This window comes from Lycorma delicatula, chromosome 4 (genome assembly GCF_047948215.1).
Source record: "Lycorma delicatula isolate Av1 chromosome 4, ASM4794821v1, whole genome shotgun sequence".
Lineage (NCBI taxonomy): Eukaryota > Metazoa > Arthropoda > Insecta > Hemiptera > Fulgoridae > Lycorma > Lycorma delicatula.
Genome location: NC_134458.1, coordinates 214,672,202 through 214,698,523, shown reverse-complemented (window position 1 = coordinate 214,698,523; position 26,322 = coordinate 214,672,202). Strand labels below are relative to the sequence as shown.

Genomic DNA, 26,322 nt, shown 5'->3' with positions numbered 1-26,322 from the left:
TATAATGAAGTGAAATGTAAAAAATCGGTTTAGTGTAGGGTTGTCTACTGCAAATCCCCCTCATACTCATTAAACTACTATTTCTCCTATGTAGGGAATTGCTGAAATTAAGTTTGTAATTACTGTTGCTCCTCAAAATGATATTTGTCCTCATGGTAATACATATCCTATAAATGCAGTTGCTATTAATGTTAAAAGAATTATTGATCCGAATATCCATGTTTTTTTTTTTAATTTAAATGATCCATAGTATATTCCTCGTCCTGTATGCATAAAGATTAAAATGAAGAATAATGATTCCCCATTTGCATGAATATTTCGAATTATTCAACCGTAATTTACTTCTCGTGTAATGTGTACAATTCTTTTAAAAGCCTTGTCAATTCTTGGAGAATAATGTATGGCTAGCAATAATCCTGAGATAATTTAAATTATTAAACATATTCCTAGAAGCGATCCAAAATTTCATCATAATGAGATATTTGATGGTCTTGGTAGATCAATTAAAAAGGAATTTAGTGATCTTGATTTTCGTACTGGTTTAAACATAAGTTTTTTTAATGGTCCTTCAAATGTTCTCACAATATTATTCACTGAGATTATTGTAATAATTAAAATTGTTATCATTGTGAGTGTAATATTTATTTTATATATTCTAAAAAATTTTCTTGTTGATTTTTCTTCAGTTAATTCGGTCATTAATTCCTTTGTTTCATTTAATTTAATAACCGTGTCCATGGTTGGGTCTAGTTTGCTCACTATCATTGTTGTTAATATTGATATTAGTCAAATTGAAAAAAATGTTGTTCTTGGCTTGAATTTTTCATTTGATGCAATTCTTGATATGTATATCAATATACTGTATATATGTATAGTCCTCCTACTGTTGTTAAAAATATGATGTAAAGGTATCATGATGACTTTATTATAGTGGAATGATTTCTACACATTAGGGCTGTTTGGAAAATTAATATTGATCCTTATGACATGGGGTGTTTTAATATTGGGGATAAAATAATATTTAATAAAATTATGTATTTTGTGAAAATTCAGTAAGTATTTTAATATAAAATATTAGTTTTGGATACTAAAGATGATTTTTTCTTTACTGATTTTGTTTAGATAATTTTTTTTCATTGTTTTTTAAACTATCTTAAACTTTTACTTATGATAATTATTTATTTTTTTGGTTATTTTTTTAGATTAATCATGTTTTTATTTGTTCGCAGGCATTTTCTTTTATGTCTTTTAGGTCTTGAATTACTACTCTTTTATTTTTTTTTTACTTTTGGATTTATGGGTTATTTTGATTATTTATCTGGTGTTCGGGGTCTGTGATGGTGTTTTGGGACTTTCTTTATTGGTTTTTTTAATTCGTAATTCTAGAAGAGATTATTTAGATAGATTGATTTTATGTTAAAATTTATTTTTTTTTTGTTTTCTTTAATCCTTTTTTGTACTGTAAATAATTGGTTTATTTATCTGCTGGGCTTATTTCTTTTTTTTTTACTTTTTTATTTCTATTTCTTATTTTTTTATAATTGATAGGGTATCATATATTTTTTGTTGTTTAAGTATTTGAATTTTTATTATTGCTTTATTATCTGTTTATTTACATTATTATTTTGATTTTTTGTCTAAAAAATTTATCTTTTTTGTTTTCACTTCTTGTTGTTTTTTTTAGTTTTGGATTTTATTGTTATTGATTTTTTTAATTTATTTTTTTTTTTTTTGAGTGTAGATTAATTCCTTTATTTTTATTAATTTTTGGATGAGGGTATCAACCTGAGCGTTTAAGAGCAGGGTTTTTAAAAATTTTTTATACTCTTTTTGGTTCTTTCCCTTTTTTGTTTAGAATTTTTTACTTAAATAGTTTTTATGGTTATTTTAATTATTTATTTTTTGATTTTTTATTAAATAATTATTTGATGTTTATTATTTTATTTTATTTTTTGATCAGGTTTCCCTTATTTGGATTTCATTTTTGGTTGCCCAGGGCTCATGTAGAGGCTCCTACTTCAGGTTCTATAATTTTAGCTGGTGTAATATTAAAGTTAGGGGGGGTATGGGGATATGGATTTATTCGTTGTTTAGGTTATATTTATTATTTTTTATTTAATTATGGTTATTTTTTTGTTAGTGTTTGTTTATTTGGTTGTTTTTTTGTTAGAATATTCTGCATAATTCAAAGAGATTTAAAGGTTCTTGTTGCGTTTTTTTTTTTTTTTTGTATTTATTTATTTGAATATGATTTTTTTTTTTTTTGAGTGATTGTTTTTTTTTTAATTCCTTTTCTATGAGTTTAATTTTTCTTTTTGATTGAATTTCTTGTTTTTTTATGTCTTTTGGGTTTTTAATTAGAGGTTGTGTTTTATTTTATAGTCTTGGTTATATAAGAGGTGATTTAAATTTAGTTCGATTTTATTATTTGTTTTTTTTTATTTATTTAAAGTATGGTTTTTTTTATTTTAATACCTGATTTTATTTGTTTGTTATTAGGTTGGGATGGTCTTGGACTAGTTTCTTATTGTTTAGTTATTTATTATCAGAATAGAGTATCTTTATATTCTGGTCTTATTACCTTGTTAATAAATCGTGTAGGTGATGTATTTTTAATTTTGTGTATTGGTTTATTTATTAATTTTGGTTCTTTTCATTATATTTTTTATATTTATTTTTCTAATGTAGATTTTATTAATTTGGTTTATTTAGTTTTACTTGCTACTTTTACTAAAAGTGTCCAATTTCCCTTTTGTGTTTGGTTGCTATGGTTCAGCTATAGCAGCCCCTACTCCTGTCTCTTCTTTGGTTCATTCTTCTACTTTGGTAACTTCTGGTGTTTATTTAACTATTTGGTTTAATTATTTTATTTATTTTTGTGATACTCATTTTTTGATAATTTTTTCTTTAATTACTATGATTTTATCTGGGTTTGCTGCTTGTTTAGAAAATGATTTGAAGAAGATTATTACCTTTTCTACTCTTAGACAGTTAGGGTTTATATTTTTTACTCTTTCTCTTGGGTCTTTGTCTCTTTGTTTTATTCATTTATTAATTCATGCTGTTTTTAAGTCATTACTTTTTTTGTGTTCTGGTATTTTTATTCATTGTTTTTTAGGGAGTCAGGATATCCGATTTATAGGAGGTGTAGTTAAGCAGTGTCCTTGTGTAAGTACAGAATTTTTTGTTTCTTTGATTTGTTTGTGTGGATTTCCTTTTTTTCTGGGTTTTATTCAAAGGATTTTATTTTAGAGTTTTTTTTTTATATTTAGTTATAATTTTTTTTTTGGGGGGGTTACTTTTATTTACAGTTTACGTTTAATTTATTATTTATTTTCTTCTGATTCTTTTTTTTTCCTTATATTAATTTTTCTTATAGTTTATATATAAACATTTCTCTTTTATTTTTATATTTTTCTTGTTTATTTGTTGGTTCTTTTATGTTTTGATTATTTGAGGATGATTTTTTTTTTTATTTTGTCTTTTGACTTTAGGTTAATTCCTTTATTTTTTTTTTCTTGTTTTTTGATGTATTAGGTTCTTTATATTTTTATTTTGGTTTGGTTTACTTTTATTTTTTTAGTTTTTTTAGTATGGTTTTTGAATTTTTATTCTTCTGAATTTTTTTTTAATCGATTTTTTAAATTTTGTTATTTTAGATATAGATTAATTGATGCTGGTTGATTAGAATATTTTGTTTCAGGTGGTTTAATTGGATTTTTTAGGTGGTTAGGATTTTTTTTGATAGGTGTACTTTGAATATTCTTAGGTTTTTTTTTTGTACGGGTAGCTTAATTTAAAGCTTAACATTGAAATTGTTATTATGAATTTTTTTCTCTGGACATTTACAAAATTTATTTATTTATACATTGAAAGTGTATTGTTTTTTTTAAACTATATAAATAAGAATAAAGTGATTTCACTTGAAAGGTAGTTAGCGGCTCCTTTTCTTTTTATTCTTTTAACTGGATATTACCAATTTTTTCATTAACAGTGAATAGCTTCTATTTTAGCTTCAGTTAATTTGAGTATGAGGGTTATCCTTAATATTAAGTCGAAATTAATTGTAATCTTACTTCTTTACTCTATTTAAGAGAAATTGATCTTTCAATAATTTTTATTTGCAAAGTAAATGTTATATTTAACTATTCTCCTTATTTTCTTCATTCAAGTATTCCTATTTTTCATTCGTGTATAAGGCCAAAAATTAGAATTGTGATTGTGATTGTTGAGAAGATTAATCATTCATCTATGTTTACTATTTTTGTAGAGAATATGGGTATAATTATTGAGATTTTGATATCAAAGATTAGGAAGATAGTTGCAACTAGAAAGAAGTGTGTAGAGAAAGATTTTCATGTTGATGATATTTTAGAGAATCCGCATTCGAATGGTGAGTTTTTGTCTAGTCTTATTTTATTTTTTTTTTTAATTATTATTGTGATGATTATTATTATAATAATAATTGAACTTAGGGATATTATTGTTAAGGTGATTTTGATTATCTTTTTAATTTTTTTAATCTATTAGTTGGAGGCTAATTATACTTTTTGTACTAAAAAGATTTAATTTTATTTTCCTCATCAGTAAATTGATAGATAAAGGAATAATCAGATTACATCTACAAAATGTCAGTATCAAATTGCCGCCTCTAACCCAAAATGGTGATTAGCTGAAAAGTGTATTTTTATACATTGTATTATTGAGATTGCAAGGAATGTTGTTCCTACAATTACGTGGATACCGTGAAACCCTGTTGTTAGAAAGAATGATGATCCATAAATTGAGTCTGCTATTGTAAATGTTGATTGTTGATATTCTCATTTTTGTAAAATTGTGAAATATAATCCTAGCAAGATTGTTAATATTAGTGATTTATTTGATATTGATAATTTATTTGATAAGATTCTGTGATGTGCTCATGTTACTGTAATTCCTGATGAAATTAGGATGATTGTATTTAGGAGTGGGATTTCTCTTGGGTTAAAGGGTTTAATAGATTTTGGTGGTCAATTTATTCCAATTTCAATTGTTGGTGCTAGTCTTGAGTGGAAGAATATTCAGAAGAATGATAGGAAAAATATTATTTCTGAGATAATAAATGTGATTATTCCTATTTTTATTAATGATTTTACTTTATTTGTGTGATTTCCTTGGAATGTTGCTTCTCGGGTAATGTCTCGTCATCATATTATTATGAATATTGTTGATAGAGTTGTACCTACTGTTATTAGGTCATATTCTTTTGTTTGGGTTCATTTAACAGTTCCTGTTAATATTATTATTACATTTATTGACAAAATAATTGGTCATGGTCTTTTTGTAACTATGTGAAATGGATGATTTTTTTTCATAAGTTACTTCTCTAGAATGTTATGAGAGTTGCAAATACATATGCTTGAATTATTAAGATTGCTGTTTCAAATGCTGTTAGGATTATTTGAATCGGTATAGTAAATATTAGAATTTTTATTGATGATGTGTTTCCTAATAGTGTTATTAGAAGGTGTCCTGCAATTATATTTGCTGTTAGTCGAACTGCTAGTGAAATTGGTCGGATAAGGTTTCCTGTAGTTTCGATTAGAATTATTATTGGTGAGATAGTGGAAGGTGTTCCTTTTGGTAATATGTGTTTAAATATTTCATTTGTAAAGTTTTTTCATCTATATGTTGTGATTATGATTCATCTTGGAAGTGCAATTGATATTGATACTACTAAGTGTCTCGTTGATGTAAATACATATGGGATTAATCCTAGTACATTTCTAGTTATAATGAATATAAAAATTGATATTACTATAATTAGGATTTCTTTTTGGTGAGTCATTGATTTAAATTCGTTTATTAGTTTTTTCTATTATTTTTATTATTATATTTATTCAAGATTTTTTTTTTTGTTCAATAACATTTTGGTAAAATTATTGTTGTTATAAGTATAATTATTCAATTTCTTTGAAATAGTTTAGTTGTTGGATCAAATGTTAAAAATAGTCTAGTTATCATTTTCAATTAATGTTTATCTTTCTTTTTTCTTTTTTTTGGGGATTTTTATGTTTGTTATGAAGAATAATTTTGTTATGTTTATTATGATTGTAATTGTTGTCATTATTAATATTAGGTTTCATATCATTGGGGACATTTGTGGAATCAAGATGCACATTTTATAAATTTGTTATTTGGCAATTAAATGTTTTTTTTAAACTAGCGTCTTTCATTAAGAGTATTCGATGTTTACTATATTTTGGTTTAAGAGACCATTACTTTCTTTCAGTCACTTAATGTTTTTTTTTTTTTTTTTTTTATGATTTTATTCATTTAATAAATGATTTTATGTCAATTCTTTCTATGGTAATTGGTATAAATCTGTGATTTATTCCACAAATTTCTGAACATTGTCCAAAAAATACTCCAGGGGTTTTTGTTATAAAGTCTGATTTGATTTAGTCGTCCTGGGATTGCATCTATTTTTACTCCTATTGATGGGATTGTTCAAGAGTGGATTACATCAGATGATGATACGATTTTCCGGATTTGTGTTAAAAATGGAATAATTATTCGATTGTCAACTTCAATTAGTCGAAAAGAAGTTAAGTCGTTTTGTGTATGAATTCTATCTTTTTTGAGTCTGAGTATTCATATGATCAGTATCATTGATGTCCAATTGTTTTAATGGTGATTGATGGCTTGATAACTTCTTCTATTAAATATAAAATTTTAATTGATTGGATGTCGATAAAAATTAAGATAATTGCTGGTTTGTTGTTCAGATTGTTTCTATTATTTGATTTTCTGTTAGTAGATTATTTGATATTTTATTTTTTGTTATTGTTGTTATTATAATTGTTACTGTTATTGTAATAGATAACAAGATTATTATAGTGTGATCATGGAAATTTATTAGTTGTTCTACAATTGGTCTAGCTCTGTTTATTATGTTGAATTTTATTCATGATGAAATTTCTAAGGAAATTATTTTTTAACTTATTAATGAATTTTAAGTTCATGGCAATTTTCTGCCACTTTTAGAATGGCTTTGATACTGATGGTAGTTCATTAAATGAGTGTTCAGAGGGGGTGTAATAGAAAATCATTTAATTGATGATTATTTATTATTTTTGAAAATTGTGATTCGCTTAAATACTATTGATTCTCATATGATGAATATAAATATTATGATTCTAATTATTGAAATTAAGGATCCTATTGATGAGATTATATTTCATGTTATGTAGATGTCTGGATAGTCGGAGTATCGTCATGGTATTCCTGCTAGTCCTAAGAAGTGTTGGGGAAAAAATGTTAGATTTACTCCGAGGAATATAGTTGAGAATTGAATTTTTAATCATTTTTTATTTATTCTTATGCCTGTTATTAATGGAAATCAGTGAATGATTCTTGCTATAATAGCGAAAACTGCTCCTATTGACAGAACATAATGGAAGTGTGCTACTATATAATATGTGTCGTGTAGGATAACGTCAATTGATGAATTTGCTAGAATTACTCCTGTTAATCCTCCAATGGTGAATAGAAATACAAATCCTATTGATCAGATTATTTGAGGTGATTTTTTTTTTGTTATTCCTTGCATTGTTGCTATCCATCTAAAGATTTTAATCCCCTTGGCACTGCAATGATTATAGTTGCGGATCTAAAGTATGCTTGTGTATCGATGTCTATTCCTACAGTAAGTATGTGGTGTGTTCATACAATGAATCCTAAAATACCAATTGCCAGTAACGCATAAATTATTCCTAGGTGTCCAAATGTTATTATTTTTCCTCTTTCATTTGTAATAATGAGTGAGATTAACCCAAATCATGGTAGAATTAAAATGTATACTTCTGGATGTCCAAAGAATCAAAATAAATGTTGGTAAAGAATGGGATCTCCCCCTCCAGTGGGGTTAAAGAATGAAATATTGAAATTTCGGTCTGTTAATAGCATTGTAATTGCTCCTGCAAGTACTGGAAGTGATACAAGTAATAGAATTGCTGTGATTAGTACTGATCAACAGAATAGTGGTATTTTTTCTATAGTTATTCCTTTTGGTCGTATATTTATAGTTGTGGAGATAAAATTAATTGCTCCTATGATTGATCTTAGTCCTGCAATGTGAAGAAAAAAGATGGTTAGGTATACTGATGGTCCTGAGTGCGCAATTTGGGCTGAGAGGGGCGGATAAACAGTTCATCCTGTCCCTGATCCTGATCCCACGATTGAGCTTGAAATTAGTAATGTAATTGATGGTGGTAATAGTCAGAATCTTATGTTATTTATTCGGGGGAATGCTATATCTGGCGCTCCGATTATTATTGGTACTAGTCAGTTTCCAAATCCTCCGATTATAATTGGTATCACTATAAAAAAGATTATAATGAATGCATGTGATGTTACGATGATGTTATAAATTTGGTCATTTTTAATTATTGACCCTGGTTGTATTAATTCTATGCGGATAATTTTTATTCTTATTGTTCCCAATATTCTGGCTCAGAGTCAGAAGATGAAGTACAGGGTTCCAATGTCTTTGTGGTTTGTTGAAAGTATTCATTAATAATGGGATGGCTGATTTAAGTGATAAATTGTAAATTTATTTCAGTTAATAACCTCTCATTATTTTTTGCTTTATATTCAATTATGATTCTATATTGCAAATATAAATTTGCAATTTAATCGCAATTTGCAATTTGAAGGTTAATCGTTTTTTTAACTTAAATCCTTCTTATTTTTAGTTTAATTTAAAAAATTATTATTATTGGAATTCCTATTAGGTTTAATAGAATTGGAATAATTGATTCTTTTTTATCATTTTTTTTATTTTTGATTTATTTGATTTAGTTATTGTTGGAATTATTATATTTAGGTACATATATGTTGATATAATTGATGATGCCAACATTATTATTGGTGCTGCTCAAATTGTTGATTTTATGATTATTCATTTTATTAAAAATCCTGTAGTGGGAAATATACCTCTTATTGATCGTATACCTCAGTATAGAGAGGTATACCTCGTATACCTCTTATTGATCATGATGAAATTGTAAGAGATATTTTGGTTAAATTTGTTTGTGTATTGATTTGATTTATAAAGTTAATATTTTTTTTTTAAATGTATTTATCATGGTGATATTGATTATTGTGTATATCATGAATAATAAAATAAATTGTTGTTTTGAAATTGTTAATGAAAAGATTATTATTGGTGAGTTTGTAATTGATGAATATGCTATTAATTTTTTTAATGATGTTTGCTTGATTCCTGAGATTGGTGCTATGATTATTGATATCATTATTGGTATCATTATTAATTTTATTCTAGTTATTTGAGTTGCAATAATTGTTGGAATGATTTTTTGTGTGGTTATTATTATTATACATATATTTCATCTTATTATTTGTATAATTATTGGTAGTCATAGGTGAAAGGGGATTATACCTATTTTTGTTAAGATTCTCATTATTATTATTAAAATTCTTTCATTAATGGGGCAGTTGATATAGTAGTTTCAATATGACCATACAATTGGCACTGCATACAATGTAAAATGCTAGGAGTTCTTTTAGACATTTCAAGTTTTATGCAACAATTAGCTAAATAGTTTATTTCAAATATATCTTGTTGCTGCTTAGGGGTTCTAAATTCACAAGAATATGGGAAATGGTTTTCTGATAGTTCTATGGAGGGCATTATCAACACTCCTAATTTTATGACCTATACTCTCAATGTCCTCTTTTATTACAGTCAAAGGAATAGAATGGTGAAGGTTTCTCTAGATCATCCTAAATGTCCTCTCATCTTGCCTCAGGAATAAGTAACCTATAAGATTATTTTCTCATATAACCATAATAATTTTTTTTATAGCTTAGAGAAAAGCCAAAGCTGTTTGCTATTTATAACTAAGAGTTTGTAAAAAATCAATGAGCACTACATTGCTTTGTTCATTTTTTATTAACCCCATTAATGCACTGAATAATTTATGTTCAGCTGTTTATAAGTACGTCTTATATACTTTATATATAAAGTGCTTAAAGTTTACTTCCTAAAAATGAACAAATCATGTCTTAATTAAATTTCAGTCAATAAAAATTAGTACTGATTAATTTATCTTCTCTGGCATGAATATTCTTGGTTTTCAATTTTATAATTTTTTTATAAAAGATATAAAAAATGAAATATAATGTTAAAACTGAATTTCTACCTATTCCAGTAATTGTCTACATTAATGCCATCAACTAACCAAGTAGTTGATAAATTGATCAGAATATTGGCTTCGAAGTAAGGTGGTCTGAGGATTAATTTCTTGTAAACGTCTGAAATGTCTTCATTTATCACTTTACTCATCTTATCTTATTCTTTACACAGCAAAATGTATGTTTAAATGCATTTATAAGATGATAAATCGATAATAAACTGAATAATCCTGATAAAACCTTCATTAATTTTATGAAGTTCATTTTCTGTTTAAAATTTAATATGAAAACAATTTTTATTTTAATTAAAAATGAAAACAAAACAAAATTCTTAACTTTTTTAACTTAATAATAATATTTGTACATAATGTATCAAAAGAACTGTTTTTTTCTCTGAAAGTAAACATTTCTTGAGTTCTACCTGTTTCTTTTGGATTTATAAAAAAAATTAAGATTTGATGTTTATATTGTTTTATTTGTTTCATAATAAAGTAATTTTGTGTTTATTTTAGGAGATGGCATACAGAGAATTTGAATCAGCTTGTGAACAGAATCCAACATGTAACCAGCTTAAAGGTTTACAAAGATTAAAATGTGTTAGAGAATGTATTTCACCTTCTTGTTATCAGGAACTATATTATGAAGATCAGGTAAATCAGATACTATAGATTTGCTTATTTTGTTAACAATGTATATATCTAAATGTATGTATGTCAAGTATTATAACGAAAAAAGTATTAGTAGTTTCGTAACATGACTTGAGTCACTTGCAAGATTGGCAAAGCCATCTTAAGAACAACCAGTTTCCCATTTACAGCCTTATTAAGAAAAATAAAAAGTGAAGTGGTTCCAATTGTTTTTTTTTATTTGGTTTTTTTGGGTGAAAAATGCTTCAGCGTTACCATCATCCAAACACAATGTATATGTTTTAAAAACTAAGTCAAAAAAAATTCACAATTAAAAATTTAAAAAACCGCCCAGAAAACAAAACATGAAATATAAATACAAAAACAATAGAATAGAAAAAATTAAAACAAAATGAAAACCTAAAGTAGAAATTAAAAAACAAACTAAAATATTGAAATAAAGACAAGACAAAAAACTTAAACTAAATGTTAAAACACAAAAACATACAACTACCACAAAAAAAATTGAAAAACAGTATTAAAAATATGTAAATTAGATCCCAGAGAAATAAAAACATAATACATGAACATAATAACATGAACATAATAACATAAACATAAAATAAACATAATAAATAAAAACATAATAAAATTTTTTTTATTAGTAATTGAGCATCATTAAATACCTATAAAAATTTTGATTTCAGGCCATCTCTTTGAAACATTTAAAAGTAAAGAATTGACTTTATATGAAAATACTCCTTTGAAAATTTCTTCTTTAATTACACACCCCCATTAGTAACATTTATTTACAGTTTGAACAGTTAAACACTAATAACATTTGAAAATTCTGAGAAATAAGCATCATTTTTTTTTAAAATCTACCCTTTTGTAACATTATGCCCAATTAAAATAACTTCATTGATTCTCCATGTATGATTTATGTGAGAAGGCATTTACACCAAAACTATAATAATTTATTTTGATATGTACAATAAAATTATGATATACAAGTCATATAAATTATCTTTATATGATTTTACAAATTAAATTATTTTATATCTCATCATACTAACTAATTTTGACATAAGCAGAACATTTCATTTGTTAAACTGTAATAAATAAAATGTAAATGTGCATAAATATTAATTTCCTCTAATTTTATAGTAACAAGTTATGAAGTGAGTACATTAGTTGTTCAGTAATTGCTTACGTTATCCTACAAAGCGCTGTCCATTCTCAGCCTCATAAACCTATTGTCAATTTAAATTGTACATATACACATGAATGTACATACAGAGTTGTCATATAGAAATTGTTAGCTTTATAATTGTTTTACAGGTTAATGTATTCACTGATATACAATAATTATATCTATAGAGTTTTATTACTTTATACTGTAACTTATTGTCTTTTCTCAAACCCTGGTTTATATAAATATATACTCTTTCCTTTGAGCAGATTATTTAATATGCACAATAACAATATTTTGTTTAATGAACATCATTTTGCATACAACATTATTATTGCTGATTCATAAAAAAAATTGATTACTTTGTAGAATTATAGAATGTCCCCTTTGTCCTTTCCACTTTCCCAACAAATAATTAAAATAGTAATATTAAAGGGGAAAGTATGGTGATCATGTCAAAAATGGGGTATCTGGTTTTTGCAGATCTTTACAAACAAATCTGCAGGGTCCAACTAGTTCATCTAGACCAACGTTTCTCTATCTGGGAGTTGCAGTGATATGAAAGGGAGTCGTGAAATTAGCCTACAACTTTACACATAAACAATAATGAAATCATTTTATGAGAAAAAAAAATTATTTATTATAATCATTTTACCACCATTTATAAGTACACATGTAAAGAAAATAAATTATGAGATGATTGCATTTGTTTTTCATTTAAAAGTTTCTCCATATGTGGATCTATGTCAGAAATCCACAAAAACAAATTGTTTTCAAGTGATAAAATATGATTCTTATGTTTAGTTTTTAGCAAAACCATAGATGAAAAACCTTTTCACAGAGGTAAGACATGGCGAAAGGGATTAATATTTTCAATGCCTCTGTGACTAAATTTCCATATTCATTTCGATGAACAAGCCAAAACATATCTAAATCATTAGATGTGAATTGTAGTTGTAATATTTTATCAGCAGACATTTCAATTAGCTGGTCATGAATCTCAACTGGTAACTTAGCAGCTTCAATAACATTTTCATTAAATGGATTCAGTACCTATCTCTTCAAGAAATCATTTTTTTATCTTCCAGGAAATACTCCACCAACTGAATTTTTAGCTTGTGCAAATGCATCTTCATGCTATCCAAACTGTGGTGAATAATAGTGTCTTCTACATTCATATTTTTCATAATATATAACAAGAGCATATTATTTAATAATATGTTTCCACAGGTGAGTAAAGGAAGCAGTGCATCTAATCCACCCTTGGTATAAGACAATCTTTTAATTTTTTCAAAAATACACTGCTCTTTTCTGTTATCGTCTTTATACTATCACTACTTATTGTAGCTTCATAAAAAACATCAAAAAGACATGCTCTGTTGCATCACCAGGTACTGATTTGCAAAACGTGTTTTCTTTGATTGATCTGTAACTATCGCATTCACATCTCACAAAATGTAAAGACTGAGAATGTTTGCTACATTTTCTGATTCATCAAATTGAATACAAAAAAATTCACTTAAACTCACTTGCTGAATTACCTGATCATAAACATTGGCATCAAGTTGCCTTGATACTATGTCATTAGAAAGCAGGATTTTTTTCATTTATTTTGCTTCTTCCAAGTCTTTAAAATGCAGACCATAACAATTTTAGCAGGCAATATGAGGTATTCTGTGATTATATGGGGTTTGGACATCTTAGCTACTCTTAATGCTATGAGATTATATGCTTCTAGTGTATTTTTATCAGTTTGGCTTTATTTCCAAATAGAATGTTGTTGATTTCTCAAGGTATATAATTTTCTTTTGAAAAGTTCCAAGAATTTGCTTTATGATCTGGATGTTTAGTTTCCAAGTGTCAACTTAATTTTTATGGCTTCATGCTTTCATCAGAGAAGACATGAAAGCAAATAATGCACTGTGTTTTTCCATCCAGTGAGGTAAACCCATAATTTAATAACTGTCATTTTATGATCTTATTTCTTTACCAATCAATTCACTGGAAATAGATGGCTCACTTTGTTTTTTTACAAATTTATCCATTTTGCAAATTGAGACAAAAATACAGTTACACCGTTTGATCGCACACTAAAAAACTGAAACCCCAGTTATTATTATTTTCAATGAAACTATGCTTTTAAAAACTTATATAAACCCACAGATGCGCGCTTCGCATTCGAAACTAATCTGATGTTCTGCAATCCTTTATACCCCTATTATACTTCTGAGAGCACGACTTGTTCAAACATATGTACATGTACAAACATGACGCTCTTACAGAGAAAATTATGCCAGCAGATCAGATTACAAGGACCATGTGCACATAAGTTTGAACCTGCAAATTGCTCATGTTTGTACACTTCATAGATGCATGTTCATATCTGTCGCTATCAATACAGCAACCTAATTTCAACTAGATTTTAATGGGTTGGCATTGGGGCATCATGACATATTCATTATATACTTTTTACTTTTGGTGGTTTGGAGCTAAAAAGATGAGAATAACTGATTTAGATCTAAACAACGTATGTATGTGCAAACATATCTACATAGTATGCATGTCGTGCCACTTTTGGCCTTATATCTCAGAATTGACCCAACTGATTGACTTCAAATTTAGATAGAATATTTCTATATATGGGGCAATGATCACATTAATCTTTTTCAAAATTTGTTAATGGGATGGGAAGATATCTTGAAAAATTCAAATTCAATTTTCTTGAGACATTTTAGAGAAAACTTTATTAAAGCAATTTTTTACCTACCATGCATATATAAATAATTCAGAAATAGAATTTTTACATAAAAATCAACCCCCATCTATTAAAACTGGAATATATATTTTTGTTCTTTTGCTCTATCTCCCTTTGATTTAAATATTTTTCAAAAGTGTTTTGAAAGTTTATACTTTATTCACAGAGATATCAAGAAATGTCTACATTTTTTTTTTTAAATTATAGACCCTGTAACTAAACTGCAGAAAAGTTATATGAAAATTTTTACATAGTTTTTTATTTTTTATTGGAGGAAATGTTAAATTTAGAGAAAAAACTACTTCAGCAGATTTGTTAAGCTTAACTTTTATATAAATATTCTTAGGAAAGCTTTTCTTAAAATCTATTGCCAATTTCTAAAAAATATATATTCCGGTTTATGGCTCTTTTCATTTTTATTTTTAAAAAGAATTTAAGCGTTTTTTTCATCACTTAAAGAACTATTAAAATTAAAGTACTTTTGACACCTACATTTTGTTGCAGACCTAAAATGAAAAGGAATTTTTCTATTACTTTCATAAAAGTTATACATTATATTTCTCCAATATTTTATAAACAATTCTCTTTAAATTTTTTTTCTTACTTTACTGACGTAGCCAGGTCAGTCATGTAATAGTCTTGCAATACTTTGTCAACTTTTTTTTAAACAACTTCATAAAAGTGAAAGAGGTTTTCAGTTTAACATGTGTGTAATTTTTTTTATGTATTCAAGGCTTACTATTGCCAAATTTACCTATTTCAGTGATTTTTAGGATAAAAGAAAGAAAACACCTTTTCCAAGACTAATTTTAATAAATATTGTAAGTAACAAATTATTTTTATATTTATATAAAAATTGTATTCTATACAAATCTCCTCCAATAATGAAGAGATTTGAGGGTCTGGCTATTGTTAAGTTTGATATTTCCACATGACAAACAATTGTGAGATGGGCAAAGTTATTTCTCTAGAAATATTGTACCTGGTCATCTTTTATTTTAAATTCAACTTTTTAATTTTTAGTTTTGAATGAATCATATTAATCTTCTTGAAATAATAGTTTAAATTTTTCATGTGGTAAAGATTAACTTTTTACATTAACATATTCATCTTTCTTATGGAGGCTGATTTGGCAGCATAAGTTTTTTATGTTGTTTTCAGTTAAACAGCAGAATAGTTTTTTTTTTTGTATATTGTGCAAAAATTCATCTGTATGTGTTTTAATGCTTTTAGAAATTATGTATTTATCTTTTTCTTTTCAGCTTGAGGAAGGTGAAATTGATGTGAGATTAAATTCCTTTAAAGGCTGTTTTATTCAAAGAACTGGAAGGCATCGTTAAAGTTAATTAAGTTGAAATTAACATTTAACCTTGGTAGAAAAGAAGCACAAAGTACTTCTGTATTCATAATTAAAGTTCTACAAAATTTTTAATTAAAAAGCACTTAAATAATATATTCTTTTTTTAAATTAATTATTTGTAAGGTTAATACTAACCTCTGTGATGGAGTGGTAGCATCTTCAACTTTATCCAGAAGTTCTGGGTTTAAATCCCAGTCATACATGAGTTTTTTTTATTAAAAATAAACATTTTTGACCATATTCCATCCAGTAGGCTAGCTTCAGGAAAGACATTTAGCCATAAAAGTTCAACCAGATTCCACTATCCTAACAACCAAAATAATTAGGAAAATGGATGTTAAAAAAAAAATTAACATTCTTAATCAGTGAATTTAACACTTTAAAGGCTTCTCCATATCTATCAACAAATATAAGAAAAGAAAATTATAACATAAAAATTTAAGTCATGAATTCTGTTCATTCATATTATGAATGTGAGCAAAATCCAGTTTTTCTCAAAAATTTCTCCTCTTTAAGATAAATCAATAAAAAGAGTGCCATATATTGATTTTGAAGCTAGTATTATAAACACACTTAGTTTTTACTGTTTTGAACTCTATCTCCAATTTTAATTAAGATCATTCATTCATTAGACATTTTCCATCATATTTCTAGTGTTAAATCTATAAGGTAAGTGTTACCTACAATATATAATTTTAGAATATAAATTTATCTTTTATTTTTTAACATTCAGTATAAACTTATTAAATTTAAATTTTGGTTAATGTTTGTGGCTATCCTCAAATATTCCACTTTTGTTCTAGTGCATAATTAATCTAGATGGATTAAATAAACATTTCATTTCAAATTCTACCTAAATAAAACAATAAAGAATCTAATTTTAAGTAATGTAACTGTAAAAAGAACTGGTTGTTAATGGGTAACTTCTAATTCATCAGGACCAAATGCAGTCATGTTTAGATGAATGGATCTCAAATGTACGGCCATTTAGCTTGATAAGTAAGTAAAATTTACTTTATTTACCATTTAATACCATAATGTACATTTATGAAATTCCTACAATCTTTTTCTTACAAATTACATTTACTTTTTAGTATTTTATTATAATTTTAGATAAAAATAATAACATTAAATAAACCTCTCTTGCTACAACTGTGAGTTTATCTGTTTGTGGAAAACAAATAAAAAAATCTTTACATTTTGAAAATTTTATTACCAGCCATGGTCAGCAGTATATTTTATAATAAATTATAAATAATTTTGAAAACTTTTTAAAATTAATTACAGTACACTTTTGAAACAGGAAAATTATCATCTATACTAAACCTACAAGTGACACACTCATACATAACTCTTCCACTTTCTTCAAACAAAATAAACTTTCAACTTTCAGAATCGTGCTTTACAGCTATGAAGATTTTTTGTCACTCAATAAAATATTTAACAGAAGCAAATGGATATAATAGAACACTATTCTGTAGAAATAATAGAACAAGACAAATTTATAACTACATTAACAACACTAAAGCATTTGCACATGAATTCAAAAAAAGGCTACTACATTGCATACAGAACTACAATTAAAGTAAAATACAGGCAAAAATTCATGTAAACAGTTGGATTATACAAATTTAACTGCGTTGACTGTAATAAATTCTACAATGGGCAAACTGGACACAAGTTTTTATCAAAGCAAAAAGAACATATAAAAGCACTTCACTCTACTAATAAATTTGTACACTCACAAACATCAATGATGTGAAAATCTTGCACATAACCAACAATACTTATGCAAATTTTGCATGTAAAAACAAACTTGACACCACTGGAGTTACTCAAAAACAACTTTCTAAATAAGGAAATATAAGTTAATCTTGCTTTCTTTTCAAATACAACATAAACAACAAAGACTTTTCAAAACCCAATTTGAACAGTAGTGACATCACACACCAAAGTGAAAACTAGCTTATAGATAAATTTAATGTGATTTACAATTACCTGCTTAAAAAATGCAGACTATCCTCAATTTTTTTCAAATGTGGGTTTTGATGGATATTAGAATTCAAATTTTATTTTTTATTTTTTAATAGTAAAATATTAGTTATAAATATATATATATTTATATTAGTTATAAATTTCCATTCACAAATGGAAATTTTAATAGAAAAATATAGAATATAATGTGATTTTATGATCTCATATGTTTTTTTATGTGCATTTATTAGTTTTTGATTGTTTCATCTTGTTATTTTTATTCTAGTTTACTACTTTTATTATATGTTGGTTGAAATCTGTTTTTTTATTGAAAAGAATTAGTTATATTTCAAAGATTTTATAAGATTACTTTGTTACTAAACTTTATAATAAGTAATTTAAAAAATAAAAGATTGTTTTTTTATAAAATGCAGTTTTATTTCAACACTATAATCTTACACAAGTAATTGAAAGAAAATAGTTTATTGCTTATATAATTGGTGGTTGAATAGAGTGAGAGTGATTGTTGATCAACTATTCTGTGATGCTGCATAATCCAGACTCGGATCTAGTTAAGAGAATTGTTACTTTTAATTGGATTTAAATGCCTGTGTTATTATATATTTGTTGAATTTCAAATTCAAATAAAATCTTGTGAATAGTCACCCTGAAACTAACTAGACCATTTACAGAGGTAAATAATTACTCAATGTGATGTAAAATAATCTCAAAATAATGCAGTATATGTCATTGGTTTTTCATCTTTATTTTGTCTATAGTGAAACTTTCCTACTTTGTGGCCTTCCATAATTTGTCATTGGTTTGAATGTTTGATTAAATTTGAATCCTTTTAATCTTTGATTTGATATATTGAAAGTTCAAAACAACACCATAAGAAAATATTTCTGCAGTGTCATTTATTTTGTGAAAACGAAATTAAGTACAAAAATGTTGGAAGAATAATATCAATCAAAATCGTTATATTGTCTTGTAAGGGACATAACTTTCCACAGAAAAAAAATTTCTGAGATCTTGATAAGAAAATTGTACCTTGTATTAAAAGAAGATGGCAGCAACATTCCCTCAGCTAAGTGGAAAAAACTACTTCAAATCAAAATTATAAAGTAGAAGCAGTGTCACAACATCCTCAGTTGTGAAAAAATTCCAGAAATTTAATAATACAGGCTTGTTTAATTTAATTTTTACATACTATAATTTTATTAATATCTTACAGGCCATCATAAGAGAATGATAAGGTTTCAATAGCTCAGACTTGATCTGAGCTACTGAAACCCCATCATCAAAATCCCCCTAGTGCCAAGACAATAGGGGCATTTTGAAAAATGAATTGATAGAATTGAAAGTTTTACTTGAAAAGTTCATGTTGCAGCCAGTCCATCAGCCTCTGTACTGTTGCCAAGACGTTTTTCTTTGTTTATTATGTTTTCTATTTAAGAAATCTGCTGTGAGTTTTGTGGCATACTAAACTGAAGTCAATGATTTTATTTCAATATAGATATGAAAAGGAACCACCACTTGAAAACAATATATGACCTATTCGATCAGTTCAAATATACTCTGGAACTGTTCTCAAACAGAAATTGCCTGAAAGACCACCAATATTAGAAGAAAGAGTTTAACAAGTTAGACAATCTGCAATTAGAAGTCCTAATTAACTCATCAAAGCCTTGAGTTAAAAATTGAAAGAACAACCATTTATAGAGTTCTACATAAAAGATTGCACTTGCATGCATACAAAATTCAGCTACTGCAAGAAATAAAACAATCTGATAAAAAAAATTGTTTATTTTGTTGTTGAACTTAATACAAAATTAATGAAAATACTTTACACCTTAATGGATGTGTTATTTGACAAAATTCACAAATATGGAGATCTGAAAACCAATATGTAATTTTTGAGAAGCCATGCAACATGCCCATGGCCTGATTTAGGCCTGGGCCATAAGGGCTCGAGCCCAGGGTGGCAATTTGGGTAAAAATATGATATTTTTTCTAAAAATAAATTTGACTCATTTTTACTACTGACAAAAAATTATTCTTCTAATAAAAGATGTCTGATTGGACATGGAAAACATGTCCTTTTCAAACTAATCTAAAGCATGATAATTGCTGAAGATCAGTTGCAGCACAACTTTGTCACTTGGCAGCAAGCATGTGAAGTCAGTACATGTACGATCAGCTATATGTGTAGTGTGCACAATGAAAATAAAAGCTTGTGTTGGAGAAGGTCGAGACTGCATTACTACTGAACCTATAAACATTTACACCCATATACTAGGACAACAATAATAATCATTATTTATGTATGTTTAATTTATTACAATTTTCATTTTATAAGTTATAATTCATTATTATGAATGATGTAATATAATGCCCTCTGCAGCAACTGTCTGCTTTGTACAAGCAAGCTTTTATATTCATTGTACGCAATGTACATCTGTTGGAGAGGATGACAGCAGATGATTTATGAGTAGACAGTGTGGTATCTTACATTCACACCCCTCTAAAAACACTAGTCAACAAAAAAAAATTTTTGTGTATCTGGAATCATACATGGTGATTTTAAATAATTTTGGAGTGCTGGATTCAAAACTGTTATTAAATTTTCATTACACATCACATTTTTAGATACATACGATTTATTTACCAATAAATGCAAAATCATTGTGAAATCAATATTTAAAAAAAAAATTATTTATTCATATTAATTTAAAATTTGATTAAATCAACTAAAATTTTATTTATTCAAACACAGATAAATTGAAATTATTAATACAATTTTAAAATAACAGTTTCAAAAGTGTAAAGCATTGGAAATGTTTTTAAAATAACAGTTTTTAAAAGTTTAAATCTTTATAATAGTCTTACCTTTAATTTTTAAATATGTTGACAAACGTTTTTGCTTGTACGATTTTTGATACGTCTCTCTTAACAAACATCAACAATAGTCTCCCATCTTCATTGGTACTGATGCTCCACAGTCAGAATATCCTGATGGAAATGATCTCCTTACTTATCGCTGACAGAGCCCAAATTTTCAGTAAAAAAGTGTAGGATATGCATTTTTAATGAAATCCTAAATGTTTGTAGTTTATTAACAAAAAAACAGTTCATCTTTTCTGTCACCTAAAAACCACCAACAACTTCCATGCAGCTAGTTCACATTTGCTAAGTTTAGCATCAGAAATTGAGTCCTTAAATGATTTCTTGATATGCAGACCAATAACTATGTCCTCCTTGAGCTTACCATCACTCAATTTAGGAAAACTTATTTTTAAATGATTAATTACTGGTCCATCTTTGTCTAGTGCCTTTACAAGATTTTTCATGAGTCTGAGTTTTATGTTAAGTGGCAGCAATATGATATTATGATTCTCAATTAGTGATAATTGCTTTACATTTTTTTTTCACCAGCCACAAAGTTCTGTTGCAATGGCCAGTTCTTTACTCTGTAATGACTTCTTGTATCACGACTATCGCAAAGAGAAAGAAAACAGCAATATTTTGTAAACCCATCTTGTAAATCAAGAAGCAGTGCAACAACTTTCAGATCACTGCAAACTTGCCACATATGATCTTTGTATTTTATTACTTCTAATATTGATGTCATAGTTTCATACATGTCTTTCATGTTGACTGCATGAGCTAATGGAATGGATGGCTGTTTGTTACTGTTACACTATAAAACTACTTTCATGCTAACTTTAGAAGAATCAATAAAAAGACACCATTCTTTAGAAATATGCTGAATTTCAAACTCTTTCATCAGGCCATTAACATCAGTACAAACATGCAATGAATTTTTCATAGTAAAATAAGTTGAAACTGTTTTATTTCGTGTTTTAAACATGGCAACTTTTGTCTTTTCCACTAAAAAATTCCACTGTTGCAGTCTTGACTCCAGAAGTTCAGGTTGCTGTTTTGATAACTTTAAATTGCGAATTAAATTATTAAGTTCATGTTGTTGAATTAAATAAGGAGATTTCTCATCAGATACAGAAAGAAATTTTTCAACATCCTTTTCATCGTTTGCTTCATTTTCAGATTGTTTTTCTAGCAATGTTGGATTAGATGATGGTATAGGTACAGGTAACTCCTTTCTGTGTGGTACCAGCTTTAGAGCTGAGGATACATCTGCATATTTTATGAACTTTCTATTTTTGAATGAAAATCCGAATATATATGTTAAACAAAAGTAGCAGTATGTGAAGTGGTCTTTAAGTACACACCAAATCATCGGCACAGCAAATGGTGGCATGGCTCTTCCTTTCCCCATCAACCATTCAGTTAGAGTTACTGAGCTCCATATTCAAATAATATGAGGCGCCCAGATTTTATCTGGATCCCCGAGTGAACAATCAAAATAAAATTTATAAGCTGTTTTTATCATTTCAGAAATATTCTTTCTTTGAGATTTAGGCGTAAATTTATCACAGACATAATAAAAATTGTCTGGATGATTTGAACATCAACAAACTTTTGCAGAAGCCATGTTGTAGCAAATAAAATCGAGAAAAATCACCCTTATATGGTAAAGAATTGATGAAAATATAGCAAAACACTAATATCTCTGTGAAACACAACACACAGTATAGACAAGAAAAGCTAGCCTGAATATGATTTTAAGCTCTGAAGTAGGCAACAACAGATGTCATCATACAGGCATATCTACTTCTCATGATGCAGTCTATATATATATTTTTTTCTTTATTAAGCATGTAAGCATATTGTTTAAAAGTAAAGATACAGAAACTAAGATACAGAAATTTATTTTAAAATAATTTTACAAATTTACGATTTACATAAAACCTTTACATGGTAACACAATTTCAACAGCATATTTGAAATCAGCATCCAAATTACAGTGAGAAAAGTTGTGTAACATGTTAGATACAAATTTTGTGATGATTAGTGAAATTAAAAGAATCTAGAAAATACCTTTAAGATCAAAGATTTGGTAAAGGGAAAATCCTGACATTCACCTCTCTGTGGTAGAGAGCGGACAACGATTGTTGTACATATTAACAAATGCTAGTATATATAAATGGCTAATTAGTGGGATAAAGTTACTTTTGGTATAATAAGTCCTCCCCATTGCAGGTGCCAATGACCTCAGAGGACAGTTGAGCAGAGTGGGTACAGGACACGAAGCTGGTGTAGCCGAATGATGTAAGGCGACAGTTGGCTGCATGCAATAGTAGGTACAGGGCAATCTATTGCCCTGAGGATGGGAAACTGCAGAACTTCAGGAAGTGGATTAAGGCTTTTGAATTATGGAGAAGGATGGAGTTTTTGAAGTAGAATGGAAGGATAAATTGAGGAACAAGGAAGTAATGAAAAGGATTAAATTGTGTCAGAAGTACACAAAAGAAAAGGAAGTTGATTAGGATGTATGATTAGAGTGAGTAGATTCTTGACAACTGTTGGAAGGGTCAGTAAATGGAGAAAAGAAGCAAAGAAGAAAAAGAATGAAATTAATAGATCAGGTGAAGACTGGAAACTACAATGAGACAAAGGAGATGGCTTTAATGGAGACAGTAATGGTTTAAGAGATCTGCCAATAGCCAGGACACCAGATGAAGATGATATTACCACCACAATATCATCTCCGAGGGTTCCCTTCAAAAAGTCAGAATGAATTTTCAAACCACAAAAAAGGACCGTCAGATCATTGTTTGGTGAACATAAGTATGAATCGTTTAGAGAAATACTTAAAAAATCAAATATATCGATCTATTCTTTGTTTATATTTATGAATGTCCTATCATTGCTAAAAAAAATAGTCACTTATTCTTAAAAATATAACTATATCCACTTCTACCAAACCAGACAACAGAATTGATGTAATTGAACATAATACTTCAGTTTATGAGAAAGGCCTTATGCTTCTATTGCCATATTTAATAAATTATCGAAACGTTTAAAAACTTTTACCATCAGCTCATTTAAATTACAATTAAAATATTTTCATTTATGGAAACAATATTATTCTGTAAATGAATTTTTAAATAACACTAATTAAAAAGTTTTAAAATTAACCCTGTAATTTTATATGTACTCAAATAATTTTCATCAGTCTTCTGAATTATGATATTTTATAGTAATCTTTTATGTTTATTATCTTCTTGTAAATACATGAATTAAGGTAATACCTTAGTATTATTTCATGTTATATTTTAAATAATATGGAAATATTTTTTATTTTGAAATTAATTCTGTGTTTTATTAAGCTAATTTGATCAAGCTTTTTACCATGTTTCCCTGATGCAACAGGCAAATGTCTAGGCCGTCTCTTTTTCATCTGTGTTGTAATATAACTATCCACTCTTAATGTGATCTATATAGTATATTATTATTTTTTTTTGTTGAAGTTTTAGGGTTATCGACTACTGCCGTCATTAGCCCCTTCCACAACAAAAAAGAAAAAGGTAATATTCCCTCCCAGTAATAAAACACTAGCAACATAGTCAATAGACTTGTCTTTTCAATAAAATCATCTGAAAACACTGACTCATCAGAGGTAAAACCCAAGAGAATACATCAATGGCAAGGGTGTAAATTGTCCTTGCCATTTAAAAACAAGAAACCATTTCTTTCGAAACGTTGTCAGTTAATTCAAACAACTCAAAACATCATTCTAAAACATCAATATATAATTATAAGTTATGGCAAGAGTGTAAAGGGCCTTTGTCATTAATCATCTCTCATCAAATTAAACATATCTAAATAAAATATTTAAAAAATGACATGTCTATCAAATATCCATGGGGATATAAAAACATTTTTCTTGTAATATTATCGCCTCGGTTTTCCCTTCGGCCATCCATTTTTATACCTTTTCTCCATCCTGCGAACGGCCTTGTTGGCATCCATGAGGTCCGAGTCCTCCGAGATGTAGTCTTCTGTTCCCCGCCGAAGGTCTCGGAGGATCTCCTGCTCCCGGGGTCGGATGACCCCGTCTCCGATTGCGCAGATAAAAGAACATCGAAGTCCATGCTGGATGCACTCACAGATAGTGTTTGTGGAGCGGTTGATTGTCTTTTACGCTAACGGTCTTTGTACTTCCGGAGGTTCCACTTTTGGTTTCTTAAAGGCCTCCTTTTCCAAAATCATGACTTCAGTTTTCGCAGGTCCCTCAGTGGGGGTTTTTACTTCCTGTACTTTTACTTTAGCCGGTTCAATTTTCTTATCCATTGCTGGTTTAGCTATGGGTTTAAATTTCGACTTTACGGCGCTGCTGATTTCGACAGATTTATCTACTTTCTTCTGCAGTGGTTTCGGACTAATTCCTCTCGATGGTCGACTTTTCATTTTGTCCCCGATGATGCGTTCGATCATCGTGGCTAAGGCTGGTGACAATTCTGCAAGCACATCCTGCGATTTTATAGCGGCTGTAGAAGCTGTAGAAGCAGCCGCAACTTGCGCATATGTAGCTGATTTTGGCGTCCTGACAAGCACAAGTTTTCGTGCATCAAAGTAGCTCACTTTTTGTGCTGTCTTAATTTCTTGTATGGCTACTTCTTGTTTGTACATAGGACAATTCCTAGACCTTGCAGAATGGTGCCCATGGCAGTTGACACATACAGGGGGATCCCTGCACGGGTCATCCGGGTGTAACGGTTCACCGCATACCCATATCTGTTTTCTTGTACAACGTGCGGCCATATCCCCGAATCTGTGACACCCAAAGCAACGCAGGGGTGTAAGAATAAATGGACGTACACCCAGCCTTAATCTTCTCTGGACATTTAGGTTTATTAAAAGTTAGCACACGTGATGCAGAGGGTTGAACTTCCCCATTCCGAGGCATGTTTACTCCAGCCTTAATCGTCTCTGGACATTTAGATTTATTAAACGTTAGCACGCGTGATGCAGAGGGTTGCACTTCCCCATTCCGACGCATGTTTAAGAGACGGCACACAACAACACATTGATTATGAAGTTCTTCAACAATTTCCTCTTCGGTGCAGTTCAACAAATCCCTGCACACGACAACGTGTTCAAAGTACTATGAGGAGATACCTCAATGTCCATGACTCCAAGTTTCGTTCCTTTAATAGTCGTAATGACTGAACGTCATTAATCGTTTCAACGAAAAGTCCCATTGCAATTTTCCGTGTTTCCTTTACTGGTTCTCCATCAGCTTCCGTGATGCTACGAGCTATCACGAAAGGACTAGTTTTCATAAAATCGCTGT

At 28.2% G+C, this 26,322-nt stretch overlaps 1 protein-coding gene and 1 pseudogene across 1 annotated transcript in view; one reads left to right on the top strand and one right to left on the bottom strand.

Moving 5' to 3' along the window:
• The window catches only part of LOC142323021 (uncharacterized), a 31,061-nt gene extending 14,296 nt beyond the window's left edge, over nt 1–16,765 (top strand). Inside the window, exons 2-3 of the mRNA XM_075362119.1 lie at nt 10,710–10,847; nt 16,033–16,765. Of these exons, the coding sequence (XP_075218234.1) occupies nt 10,713–10,847; nt 16,033–16,110 (213 nt within the window). The 5' untranslated portion in view covers nt 10,710–10,712 and the 3' untranslated portion in view covers nt 16,111–16,765. The remainder of the gene's footprint in view (nt 1–10,709; nt 10,848–16,032) is intronic.
• LOC142323322 (cytochrome c oxidase subunit 3-like) lies at nt 4,584–7,346 on the bottom strand (annotated as a pseudogene).
• Nucleotides 16,766–26,322: the final 9,557 nt, after the last annotated feature.